General features: G+C 35.9%; 1 protein-coding gene across 1 annotated transcript in view; it reads left to right on the forward strand.

The window, feature by feature from the left end:
* The first annotated feature begins 2184 nt into the window (after positions 1-2184).
* The window catches only part of LOC106780641 (GTP-binding protein TypA/BipA homolog), a 17198-nt gene continuing 4944 nt past the window's right edge, over positions 2185-14438 (forward strand). Inside the window, exons 1-12 of the mRNA XM_014668937.2 lie at positions 2185-2502; positions 2610-2684; positions 3435-3585; positions 4029-4097; positions 4204-4376; positions 8353-8490; positions 9488-9613; positions 10030-10128; positions 10359-10479; positions 10585-10648; positions 11388-11442; positions 11527-11651. Coding sequence (XP_014524423.1) covers positions 2185-2502; positions 2610-2684; positions 3435-3585; positions 4029-4097; positions 4204-4376; positions 8353-8490; positions 9488-9613; positions 10030-10128; positions 10359-10479; positions 10585-10648; positions 11388-11442; positions 11527-11651 — 1514 coding nt within the window. The remainder of the gene's footprint in view (positions 2503-2609; positions 2685-3434; positions 3586-4028; positions 4098-4203; positions 4377-8352; positions 8491-9487; positions 9614-10029; positions 10129-10358; positions 10480-10584; positions 10649-11387; positions 11443-11526; positions 11652-14438) is intronic.

Raw genomic sequence — 14438 nt, forward strand, 5'->3', positions numbered from 1 at the left:
AGTTATTGATGTTGGACCGTAATTGAGTCAACACTTAAGTTATAGAGCATTACTCCCTCCCCCACCACACAGTGCTCCCTGTACCTTCTTAATCCTCTTTTGCCCTTCTGTAATATTTAATGTGGTGGTTAAATTTCTCCAACTTCCAACCACTTCATTAATGGTCCCCACTAATGTGGTGGTCCCCATTAATGTTCCTCCTTTAAAAATAAAAAGATTCAAAACAAAATCAATTATCTTTAATTAAATTAATAAAAATTAATTTCATTAAATAAAACAAAATTAATTTAGTTATAAATACATAAATTACTTAAAATATAATTATAATTAAAATATAATTATTTAACTTTAAAAGTATCTAAAAATTAATTTAAAAATCAATAAATTAATAAACTAAAAAGTAAAAAAAATAAAAGAAACCCTTGAAAGTTGAATAAATAATACTACAGAAAAATATTAAATTAAAATAAATGTACAAAAATTAACAACCTAAATAAAATTAAATTAATAACCTAAGAAAAACAAGAAAATGAAACGCTAAGGCCTCAACAGATATGGGAGATCCGTTCGAGCTTCAAAGGAGGAAAACACCCAAAATGTTGAAAGGCTTCAACGGATATTGGACATCCGTTAAGCCTTCAACAAATCTCGAGATCCGTTGAAGACTCAACGAATGTCCCATATCCGTTGCAGCCTTTGACGTTTCTCTTTTTCTTCATTTAACACAGAACAAAGGCACATAAAATCACTAACCTGGATCAGAGACAACAACAAAGGAAGCACCAAACTCCACAACAACACAAACCCACCATGAATCAAGCAACATATGATAAATTGGAGAAAAAGGAATATGGAAAATTAGGGAAAGAGAAGAGGAGAATAAGAGAGGAAGAGAGAAAGTAAGAGTGTGGGGGTGAGGTTGTGGTGTACGACTAAGTGAATAAGAGAGTAAAAAATCAGGATTTTAAGAAAAAGTTAAAAAAGATAAAGGATAAAAGTAAATATGGATGTTTTTGAATTAAAAATAAATAAATTGGAAAGGTGTAGAGAGCAATATGCAGTTATGAAGGAAGTAATGCTCTAAGTTATAATTACTGAACCAATGGTTTGGGTAGAGAAACCGTTAATAAATTAATAACAAAATAATTAAAGATATTGATAACTAATTACTGGTTAGTGGTTAGTGAAGTTATTTATTAATAATAAATCGAATTTAAAAGTGAGTCTCTTTTAGTAAGCCAATAATAATTTAGGATCCATTAAATACTTATAATTATAAATATAAAGTTAAACTACAAAGATAAACAAATTTTATTAAGTTCCCGTACTTGATTTACAATTAAACTCACTAATCAAAATCTGACTTGAACGTTAGGTATCTTTAACCGATATCTCCACTTAAGCGGACTGTAAAAATGTGCGTGTATCCTACTGAATTATATACATAAACAAGAGTGAACGAAGAAACAATATTGTAAGAGAAGTAACTTTCTACGATACTATCCTTAATTTTTATTAGAAAAGAAAATATATTGTGTAAAACTCCCAAAATGAAGGAATCAATTTTGGATGTTAAAATCAATACAGATTCTAAAAACCAATGCATTGGAGAATGTTCTACTGCATGGAATCAATTCCATATGATTTACTTAATGGCAATGTGTCAAAATGAGATACTATTAAGTAATTTAATTTTGAAAAAGTAACTTAAATATTATAAAAACACACGTTTATTTGTTTTTAAAGGAAATAAGATAGAAGAAATTAATGAAAAAGAATTATTTTTACATAAATTAAAATTATGATGAAAAGTAATATATATATATATATATATATATATATTTATATTTATATTTATTTATTTATTTTCAATATTACTCTTAAATATAAGTGATTAATCTTTTCTTCAATATTCATATCTTTTTAACATGTTGAAATGGATAAAATTATTAAAATACTTTTTCTTAAAAATATTCTTTGATAAGTTTTAATTAATAATTCATGTTTATTTTAAATTTTAAAAATATAATAAAGGGAGCATAAGTGTTTATTATTAAATAATAAAAAATAATTAAACTTGTGGTACTTGCTAAACCTTGGAGTAGTGGTTCCAGTGCTGGAAGTTGGAAGAAGCTAAAACCCTTCCATGGTGTTTTCTGCATCGTCGTAACTCAGACCAAAACTATGGTGGGTCCCATTCTTCGTTCTCTCTGGTCTTCTACAAGAAAATCCTTCACCCCTTCTTCCCCTCCTTTATCGCACTCGCGCTTCTTCTCACGCGCCTTCGCTGCCGCTCCCGCCTTCGACCCCGCCGCCACAACCAGCGCCTCCTCCATCGACCCCAGCCGCCTCCGCAACGTGGCCGTGATCGCCCATGTAGACCACGGCAAGACAACGCTTATGGACCGCCTCCTCCGCCAGTGCGGCGCCGACATCCCCCACGAGCGCGCCATGGACTCCAACTCGCTGGAGCGCGAGCGCGGCATCACCATTGCCTCTAAGGTCCGCCTCCTAATTTCAATTATCCAGCGCCTCGACCACGTTTTCCATCGAATCGGATAGATAGATATGGATCAGAGAACACTAACGGCGCGTGGTTGATTTTTCAGGTTACGTCTGTTACGTGGAAGGAGAACGAGCTGAACATGGTTGATACTCCCGGGCACGCTGATTTTGGTGGAGAGGTGAGGTTTTCAACGGAACATTCTCCCAATTAATCTGGAACTACGTGTAGTTCCTAAGATCATGTTTTTTGATGGATTTTTTTTTTTTTTCATAAATCTTCTAAGAGAAGAAAATAAAAAGAAATAGGCTGTTTGGAACAGTTTCTCTGTAAGCACTTACAGTGGAGAGAGAAAAATAAGAAGGAAAAGATAAACCACCATTTCCATAAGCTAGAAGCTAATTTTGTAGCAACTGTTTCATATAGCTTCTTTAAGTTCTAAATTGTTATTAACTTGTGTATAAGCTAACTTTAGCTTATGGAAAAACTTATTTCATATATCTCTCCCTCTCTTAAAAGTGTTTATGAAGAAGCTTGTCCACACATGTCCAAAATAAAGTTTGTTCTATAAATTAAAATTAACTTATGCATATACTAACTTGTGAAGGTTTTATTATATCTGCTTCTTCAAAATAAAAAATGTACGGGTTAGTTTTATCTTATTGAATGTTTATAGTGAAATTCATCCAAACATGTCTTTAGTCCAGCATGTTTGATTGCAAAAATGGAAAGTGCTTCTTTTAATTCAAAACTATTATAAAGAAGTGATGATTTGAATAGAGCTTGTCATTGTCACTGAAGATGCCCTTTTGTTTTAAGTTTTCTGCAAGTATGAATTTGAAAGTATTGAACAGTTGTTAATTGGTGGCCTTTATGCTGTTATTGTGCAATCTGGTTGCTTATCTTATTTTTATGTTTGGTTGATGTGTAGGTTGAGCGTGTTGTTGGGATGGTGGAGGGAGCAATTTTAGTTGTTGATGCTGGTGAAGGTCCACTTGCACAAACGAAGTTTGTTCTGGCAAAGGCCTTGAAGTATGGGTTGCGACCTATTCTTCTTTTAAACAAAGTAGACCGTCCTTCAGGTAGTCATCACATGATTCTCAGCTGTTGCTTGAAATAGAATTGGTTTAATCAGCCAATTGGACACCTTGCTATCAATTTCTTGAATTTAGCCCCCCACATTGATTTTTATTGTGCAATTTTGATCTCCCACTATTTGAATTGTTTAGTTTGGTCCTTTATTAACTTGACATCTGATATTTAATGGAGTTTTTGGCATGCATTAGAGTGCTGATATACATTAGCATTTATGTAAAGTATTGGATGTGATTTTAATAAGGGGATCAAATTCAGGAAAAAATGGGGGTGCGCAAATTCAAGAAATGAAGATGATATGTAGACCTAAAATGCAGTTAAGCTGATAAAATTTATGTTGATGGTGATACATTTCTTATTTGTATCTATTGGGTACTTTGGTAGCTGTAAATTGTGACATAGCTCTTGTAATTTTAATTTTTTTTTATAGTTACTGAAGAGACATGTGATGAAGTTGAGAGCCTGGTGTTTGATCTATTTGCCAACCTGGGCGCTACAGGTAAAAAAGTGGAAATATCTTATAATTATACTTGTTTATACTTGAATGTTATGCAGTCTAAACTTTGTTCCCTGGGATTTTATTATTATTGTACTTGTGTGTATAGAGGAACAACTAGACTTTCCTGTTCTTTATGCTTCTGCTAAAGAAGGATGGGCGTCCACCACGTTTACCAAGGATCCTCCTCCAGAGACCAAAAATATGTCACAGTTGCTTGATGCAGTTGTAACACATGTCCCACCACCAAATGCAAACACTGATGCGCCTTTCCAGATGTTGGTTAGTATTTAGAATTTTGATAAGTTTGTTTTCTTTTTCCTCTCTCTAAGGAGTTGCTCTTTGGGGAAGTCGTCTTGTTGATGCATTATTTCTTTCCTTTTGTTTCCAACACCCTTATTTCTTATATCAAGTGCAATTTTTACTGAGGATTCTGATGACTCAATTCTAATTATCATTGCCCATGATGCCATGGATGCTATACTAGTATCTGACACAACACATCTTTGATACGTTGATTTGTCTCATCTTGAGAAATGTATTTGACCATGTTTGGATTATGTATTTGTGCATATATATTATTCACCAAATAAAATAAATGCTATTGCATTCTTTTTGAAAGCAATACTAAACTTGAAAATCATTACTAAATATTATCCAAATTGGACATTGGTAAACATAAAATAGAAATTGTAAATTTCTACTAATTGCCTATTACCTAGTAATAGGAATAGTATTGATATCTTTCCCTTTTGTAATGGGACAACTTCCATAATTGGTTCATCAAGAGAGAACGTTGCCACTCAAAGGTTGTCATCATCATCAAAGTCATGCCATGCATCTCCACTAATGTCCCACATTTTAGTGCTCTCTTGGTCATATTCACTTTTCCTAGCCAAAAGCTACTATTACTATGCACATAAACCAAGTCTTCAACTCTTTTGGGATTCAACTTATTTCTTTTAATGAATGAATGAACGAAAGCAGTGTGTAACACTGGTCACAGGACTGCGAAGTTCTTATTCAGTGGGCTGACCTGCCAAAATGTGATGCCACATGGGAACCAGTAGAAACCATCATGAAGCATATTTCTTCTTACCTTGAGGACAAGGTGGCTCTTGTTTGGAGGGGACGGGGGGCATTGTTAGGCCAAGTAAATGTTATCAGGGGAGAGTCAGGATCTAGCCTTGTTAACAGGACTGAATTGTTTTAACAGTTATTAATTACTTTAGTGGTTATTGGTAGGGACAAGTGTAACTGCCTCTAAGCAGAATAAAAAAATAGGAGGGGGCTATTGGGGGACAGTTTTTCAGTGGTTTTTTCTGAAGTGGGTTTCGGGAAGGGAAAAACCAAGCTCTCAACACCTTTGCACTCAATCAATTTTATTTAGTTCCTTAGTAATATGTAATTCCATATCAGTTCAATTGAATAAAATTCAGTCCTTATTCTCATACCAGTTGATGTCTATCATAATACTGCCTCTGTTTAAAATAAATAAATAATAGGAAAGAATGAAACAAGTAGTCTATAAAGAAAAGAAAAAAACTTTAGGAAGACAAAAAAGAGACAAAATGTTAGGCTTCTTTAGTCAAGAAGTCTAACTATCACTCAAAAACAGCACACACTCACTCACCAGATTACTGGAAACAGAACAACTGTATTATTATTGTAACCAAAGAATACAAGAATAGGAGAGCACTCCCTCCTCCAAGGGTTTCTGAGCCAAAGCTCAATCTACAAGATTATCAAAAGTCCCCTGACACAAGACCTCCCTGCCTTCTTATAAAGGCCTCCCAACCAACTAACCAACTAACAACTAATTCCTAATCTATTTCCTTTTATTCTGCACACATTACCCATTATATCCTATCACCTTATATCCTATCATTACATCCCGCTACAGAACAACCTTGTCCTCAAGGTTGGAACTGTAAAGCTTGATCTCATGGCTTCTCTTCATCATCCTGTTATCATATGAAGGGAACCCACTGGCTACTGTCCTCCAATTCAGGTCTGGAGGCTTGGGTGGTGGCAAATCCTCCTCCAATGACTTCCACTCTTCTTGGATTGTTTTAGTCCAATTTTGTGAAATCCTCAAAATCTTATCTCTGATTTCATCGGCTCTTGTAGCAACAACACTTTCGGCAACTACTCCATCTACTTGCAAACTCTCATGTAAAATTTCCACACTCCCAATCTGTGTTACTGCTGCCCAACTCTCACATAGCATGCTTCTCCTTTTCCCTTCAACTCTCTTTAGTAGATTTGTTGCCATATTTTTCTAAGAAAGGTTCTTGGACTTTTGGTGCCAGGTCTTGAACTCATGGACTACATTTTCTTTGCTGTTTGGGTGTACTTTTGTTGATCCTTTGGTGTTCTGAACTTCGGGAGCATTTGTTGCCCTTGTTGTTTGACCTTGAGTGACATTCCCTTCAATTGTGGACAACTCCCCTCCTTCAACCCACAGGAAAAGTGGTTCTTCATCTGGTTTACTGCCTTGTGGACATCTTTCTTCCTTCTTCCCTTCATCATTAGCCCAGTACTCTCCATCTTCAGAGAATTTCTTGTCTTTCTTGATGTCTTGCAAGAGTTCCTCTCTTGCTCTGTAAATAGCCTCGACTGGGTTGCTTCCTGACACCACTGTTTTAACCCCAGGCCTCAACAATTCTTCCCCCTTCTTCACTGTTTTGACATACACACCGCAACCTACCACACTATCTCCACTCAAAACCGCAGCTTTTGCAACATTCTTAGCAGCAACCACACCAATGTCTCCATCAGAGTTTTCGTCATTGCCTTCCTCTTACATATATTTTCTTCTCTCCTATCTTGTCCTTTAATTCCTGCAAAACCATCAACATTCAAAACAACAACTTTCGTTTCTCTTTTCTTCTCCCTATTGGTTGAATTTAATTTTCTCCTCCGTATGAGGGTTTCTTGGCTTTCTTGATGTCTAGTAGACTATCTTGCCCAGCATCCATACTTATCTTTCCCTCTTTCTTTCCTTTCATGACAAATTTCTCAATTCTTTCCGAGCCCTTCCTGCTGTGATTCTTGAATTTTTGCAGCATTTCTTTGATTTCTTGGATATTTCTTCTCCATTCTACTACCTCCCTTTTATGTTCGCTGGCCCACCTCTCCAAAGTATTGATTCTTCCTTCCACATTCATTCTTCCCTCCATCACGCTTCTCTCCCAATGATCCGGCAGGTCGGACCAATTTGTTAGGCTTCTTTAATCAAGAAGTCTAACTATCACTCAAAAACAGCACACACTCACTCACCAGATTACTGAAAACACGACAACTATATTATTATTGCAACCAAAGAATACAAGAATAGGAGAGCACTCTCTCCTCCAAGGGTTTCCCCTTCACAAAGAGCCAAAGCTCAATCTACAAGATTATCAAAAGTCCCCTGACACAAGACCTCCCTGCCTTCTTATAAAGGTCCCCCCAACCAACTAACAACTAATTCCTAATCTATTTCCTTTTATTCTGCACACATTACCCATTATATCCTATCACCTTATATCCTGTCACAAAATATACTGTGTCAAGCACTCCTTGTAAACACTGACAAGAATAAAAATATTGAACATGAGCACCGCTTGAAATAGTTTTCTGTCTGCTTCAAATAGTTTTTTGTTCACTTCAAATTGTTTTCATGGCTGCACGACATCAAATAATTTTCATTGCTGTAATTTTTAATGAAAAATTGAAAGTTACATTTCACGTGTGTAATTTTATCCTTCAAAGTTGTTATCCTATCTGTGCCTGATAGGAAACTGGGTTTGTCAATTTCTATTTTGCTATCTGCCCACTCTATTATATGCTCTCAATCTAAAAGAAATTAAAAAATGAATCCTTCAAAACCGTGACTATTTATTCTGATTTAAAGCTCTTATGCATATCTGTGCCTGATATTTGCATATCTTGTTTTGTTATTCACGCTGCATATAAGTTTTAGGCGTATCTGTGCTAGATGTCTTCAACATGGATATGCTGGATTCATGAGCGTGTTGGTGGATTGCGGACTATTGTGGACATTACAAAGGGTCCTTGTTCATCAATCATATAATCTACTTTATACAAATAATACAAGTTACAGTTAATTTTAGCCTTGTAGGAGCCCACAGGTTAAAAGCATAATAGCTTTAGAAATCTGTTTCTCTTGTATCCTCTTTGAATTATTGTTTCTTGCACTTTTTGTATGTATGCTTGGGATCAGTGAAATAGCATGCTTAATAGTGCTTTTCAGGTTTCAATGATGGAACGTGATTTCTATCTTGGGCGAATTTTGACTGGACGCATATCATCTGGGGTTGTTCGTGTTGGTGACCGGGTTCATGGGCTACGGAATAAAGATTCTGGTGCTGAAAAGATTGAAGATGGAAAGGTTTGTGGGTGTAGAAGCTTGGAATTGCTATTATAGATGTATAGACTGGTAGTAACAATATTATGGTTGGTAATCTTCAGCTAATGTGTAATTTGTGAAGTAAACCAGTAATTGCTCTTATTTTTCATATTCTATTGGTGTATTCTGTAGAACTTGGTGGTGGTATTATTGCATACATTTTAAACGTTGTCTGTGTTATCTGTCATGAGAATATCTGACATATTGCACTTTTGAATTCCAACAATATTTATTGTTTAGGAAGAATGTTTTCATTTATTCTTAGTAGGGTGTCTTTCATTGCCAAATATTTGATGCATACATACTTTTTAGTGGTTTAGAATAAAGTACGTAATAAGCAAGTAACCTTTTAAATTATATATGTCTAATATTTCCATCCAAACATATATTGACATTGAATTTTACGACTAGCAGGCAAATCAACAGTAAATCCATCATTGATGTCAATATTTTACAGTTAGTGTCTCTGAAAAGGCCCATAACTTTCATGCCTAAATATCATTCATGTTCTTAATCAACTCTTTTTGGAACATAATCTGTGATTTTTAAACGTGTAGGTATATATATGTTCTTTGAAAAATGATACTTTGGCACACATTTTTTACATTCATTTGATACTAACCTTTCTTGCCTTTTACTCTTTTTTTTTTTTTTTTCTTGAAAAAATACAAAAGTTCATTCTTTTATTTATGACTTTGTAATGTGTGTCAAATAAATGTAAATTTGTATTACTCTACTATTACTCATGTTATTTTGTTATGTAGATTTATTCTAAGCTCTTGGAAATTAAAAGTCATATAGTTATATTCAAAATATAGAGGAATCATAAAAACTAAGAAATTCCTGAAAGTACTATTATTTACAAATGGCTTGAACTGAAGTGTAGTTTTGTTTACTAAAAATTAATAGCTTATATTGGATTAAGATATCTTGACCTTCTACTGGAAGCTCTAGTTTTATATGATTTTTAATTTTTTAGGTGGTGAAACTGATGAAAAAGAAGGGTACAAACATGGTTCTAACTGATTGTGCTGGAGCTGGTGATATAATATCAATTGCTGGCCTGTCTAGTCCATCAATAGGCCATACAGTGGCAACTGTGGAGGTATTTAATTTTTCAGTATATACATATGCTTTGGTTCCTTATTTTTTATGGACATTGATGTTTCCGGTACATTTTTTATTTTAAATAGTTGTAAGCTAATGAATAGATAAATTTATTTGTATCTTTATAAAAATTATTTGTATTTGGTTAATTTTTATAAAATATATTCTCAGCTAACTTAATCTCAGTATTACAATTTAAAGTTTAATTACGAATGTACTTTAATATGTAACTGGGCATTTACTGTTTGTTCAAGTAATGCTTTTTTTTCAATAAATTTCCTAAAAAACTGGCCATTTTTTTTACTGGGTTATATTTTATTAAATTTATATTCAATTCAATAAGTGTTTTTGTATTTCATGAACTTTTCTAGCATGTAATTCGTAATTTGAGTAAATGTTGTTTTTTTATCCCAGATTATGTCTGCTTTGCCAACAGTTGAATTGGACCCTCCAACAATTTCTATGACTTTCGGTGTGAATGACTCCCCATTGGCTGGTCGTGATGGCACTCATGTAAGTGGTTTTTGGTTGTTTGTCTTCCTTTTACTTTCGTTTTCTTCCATCTGTTGCTTGTGTAAAAAGCTCTGGATATGCTTCACAAATCGCAACTTCCCAACTCACACCTACCCTTTGTTTTCTTTGAATTAAAGCAGTATTTTCTAGCTTTTGCATAAAAATTATGATATGTTTGTACTTGTTGGTTACTTTAGTGAGTATAGGTTAATAATGAACTTGTTTCGTAGTTGACTGGGGGGAAAATTGGTGATCGACTAATGGCTGAAGCTGAAACCAACCTTGCCATTAATGTGCTTCCTGGCTTATCAGAATCGTTTGAAGTTCAGGGAAGAGGAGAGCTACAGCTAGGTTTGTTCCTGTTTCTTTTAAATTGTATGATCCTCTGTTGTATTCATACAAAAACTCCATGATTTGCTGTGCTTATACAGCTGCTTATGGCATCTTTTTTAACAGGTATTTTGATTGAGAATATGAGACGTGAAGGATTTGAGTTATCTGTCTCTCCACCTAGAGTCATGTAAGTTTCCAAGGACTGAACAAGCTCCAAATTATTCGTCTTATTATCAGCTTTGACACGATGTGGTCTTGCTTGTCTAGCACTCAATAAGGGTTTTGCATGCTATTTAAATATTGAATAAATGCTGGAAGCTTTGTATTTACTGTATATTTGAAAGAATCAAATACTTAAGTGCTTAGTTATGAAGTCTAATAATACCATCTTTGAAATAATTGAGGCCTGAGGAATGGTTTCGAATCTAACCGAAATTGTTGAAAAAGATAGAAAAGGATATTAGAGAGATATAGTAGTAATGTGACAATATGATTATATGATGTGATACAATACGCTAATAGTCCCTGTTTATTATACCTGCTATTCTAGGTATTGTACAAGTCCCTTCCACATAACAATGCTAATATGATTCCTGAAACAGAAAGATTCTAATTTCTATTAGCAAATAATGAAGTTCATGAATAACATCCAAGAAGCATGGAACTTACGTCTTTTATCATAGTTGTGAAGGCTGATCTTTTATTTTTGTTTTCCATGCCATCACACTGTATGGATTTTTCTTCTCATCTAATAGATCTTGTAAAAGGTCTACCTATTTAAAATATTTGACCTAGCCATGTTTTTGGTACTTTTTGTTGGTTTAATGGTTCTGGATCTGAAGTGATCCATTATACGATGTCTGAGCTCTTGTATCTTTTTATGTTTTTGTATACTGGTTTAGTGAACTTTTCTATGAATTTATTAGGTATAAAACTGAAAGTGGTCAAAAGCTTGAGCCCGTAGAAGAAGTTACAATTGAGGTAATAATTCAACTTGCCGTTCATAATATGATTTTCCAAGAGTTTGGGCTTCTATGTTGTAAACACTTAATGGATCTATATCAGGTAAATGATGAGCATGTTGGCTCGGTAATGGAGGCCTTATCTCATAGACGAGCTGAGGTTACTGACATGGGTCCTGTCCCTGGAACTGTTGGTCGAACTAGATTGTCTTTGACTTGTCCATCAAGGTTAGCTGAGTTATCTTTCTCTCTTGAAGTTATCTTTTTTATATGCTTTTCACCCAGCACTTAAATGCTACTAATTTTCTAATTGTATAGTGATAGAACACCCAGAATTATAGAAAATACGAAGACAGATTCTTGAATGCTTTATTAGGAACATGTTGAGATTAAAACAGAGAAATATATTTCTAAAGGGCTTAATGGACCTCCTCATGTTCTGCTATTTAAAATAATAAAGGAGAAATATATTTCTAAAAGGCTTAATGGACCTCCTCATGTTCTGCTATTTATAATGATAAAGAGATGATACAATAGAGAGATGGAAGGTCAAAGAACTGTCCTAGACTGCTAGGTACAATGATTATAGATAACTCAACACATTACCTCCTACTTTAGTCTTACTAACTATCCTAACATAGGTAGACTTAGTAATTATTCTACCATTAAGATACACACAACTCACACACACTAACCAATAATTCTAACACTCCCCCTCAAGCTGGAGCATACAAATTGTATGAACCAAGCTTGGAATAGATAAACTTGATTTTGAAACAGATGATTTTTCTTCAAGAGTGTGAGGTAGTGTGTTATCACATGTCAATGAACAACTAACAGCAGCCTGTGAAACTTCAACTTCAAAAGTGGATGATGGAGAGCAATGGTAGACTATGATGGAGAGTAGTGGTAGACAATGACAAACTGCAAGGACGAAATTCCTCATCAACTAAGGATGGGGCCTGCAGTGGCTAAATGTGACAAAACTGCAGGGACTGCCATCTCTGAGATTGATGGGTGATAGGGCCTATAGTGGCTGAAAGCTACAAATCTACAGGGACTACCATACTTATGTGGCTTGAACTGCCATACTTGACTTGCAGTGTGCCATCTCTCAGATTGATGGGCTATGGGACCTGTGGTGGCTGAAAGCTACAAATCTACAGGGACTGCCATACTTGACTTGCAGTGTCTTGGAAACAAACATTAATGTGGCTTGAACTGCCATTGGAAACAAACATTAATGTGGCTTACAGTGTCTTGGAAACATACTTATGTGGCTTGAACTGCCATACTTGACTTACAGTGTCTTGGAAACATACTCCCCCTCACTGTGAACGTTGGAAACAGTGAAATTGTTGACTGGAACTTGAAGCATCATAGTTGCTTTCGATAAACACACATAAATGAAGTTGACAAAAGAGATTGACGCTGCTGTTTTTTTTTTTTATTTCATCCTCTGGAAGACTTCTCTCATCCCATCTTCACTTCCATTCACCAAGAGATCATGAGTCTTCAATTCCATAATCTCCATTCCTTTAAGCCTCACGTGGAGCACATAGAGAAACATTTACCTACCAATTTCCTTCATCACCCTGCATTCTCAAACAACAACCAACTACAAAAATACCCAAAATCCAAAAACACAAATTTGTTATCACAGTGGGTTGCTTCCTTCACAGGCACCAAGCCTAGGCGCAAGGCTCACCATCACCCTTGAAATGCCAAAGACAGGTTGGAGTGTCCAAAGGAGAAGAAAACCAGTGGTGGCATACAAGGAGAAGAAGAAACCAAAATGCCACTAGGATAACCATGGCTGGATTATGTGTTGCGCCAATGAACGAACTTGGATGACTCTTGTTGGAGGTACTTAAGTGACGCAAATAGGGTGATGAAGTAGACGTGCCTCCACCATTCCAGAACGAAAACAACATATTGGAGATTTTCGATTTTAGGGTTTTAAGCGAGAAAACTTATAATAACATGACTTCGAAATTAGGAACCACGGGAAAATATGGACTCATAACGATTCAACGAGTCAAACAATGATGAAATAGAGGAGATCCGAAGGACTTAGGGTTCCAAAACAATCAAAGGAGAAAACCCTAGATTTGAGTTACAGCCACCAAACCAAAGAAACAAGGACAAAAACGAACTCAGGAGGCTCTGGTGAGTCGACCGGAAGCGACGCGGTGAGATTTCGACACCGGGAAGGTGGCGCGTGTCAAACACGCGTCTGAGCTCAGCTGGAGACAGGTGGCGCGTGACGGCGCGTGCGGAGGATTCTGGTCCTAACTCTGGCGGGGTTGACCGTCGCTCGAGGAGGCGGTCCAGATCCGCCGGTCACCGGTCGAAAATGCGACGGTGGGTGGCGGCGGACAGTGGCCGGCGACGTACGAAGACCGGCGGCGGGTAGCGGCGGAGCACAATGGAGTAAGCAGCGAAGGCAGTGGCCATTCTTGGGTTCTTCAAAGAAGAGACTTCCGGTCTCTTTGATTCTGGATGCAGATGAATTGAAGGCAGTGAAAATGCCAAATAAAAGTGCCGAATGATTTGGCTTCAGTTGATTTAAGGTAGCAGTTTCAGATACTGGTATGAAAGTGCATGGGATCGAATCCCATTCTGGAAGTACAACTTTCTCTAGCTGTTATCTGAAAAGCAAAGTGTTGGTGATATTGGAGAAAGACACAGGAAGTACAACACAGCCTGAAACATTCAGGACTGCCCACTGAAACACACAGGCTGAAAGACAAACTTTTAGGGGGCCGTCGGCTGTCGGCGAACAGTAAAGGCAGCCGGTAGAGGATCATAGAATTTGCTCTGATACCATGTTGAGATTAAAACAGAGAAATATATTTCTAAAGGGCTTAATGGACCTCCTCATGTTCTGCTATTTATAATAATAAAGAGATGATACAATAGAGAGATGGAAGGTCAAAGAACTGTCCTAGACTGCTAGGTATAATGATTATAGATAACCCAACACACTACTCCCTACTTTAGTCTTACTGACTA

Source organism: Vigna radiata, unplaced genomic scaffold (assembly GCF_000741045.1).
Source record: "Vigna radiata var. radiata cultivar VC1973A unplaced genomic scaffold, Vradiata_ver6 scaffold_149, whole genome shotgun sequence".
NCBI classification, from domain to species: Eukaryota; Viridiplantae; Streptophyta; class Magnoliopsida; order Fabales; family Fabaceae; genus Vigna; species Vigna radiata.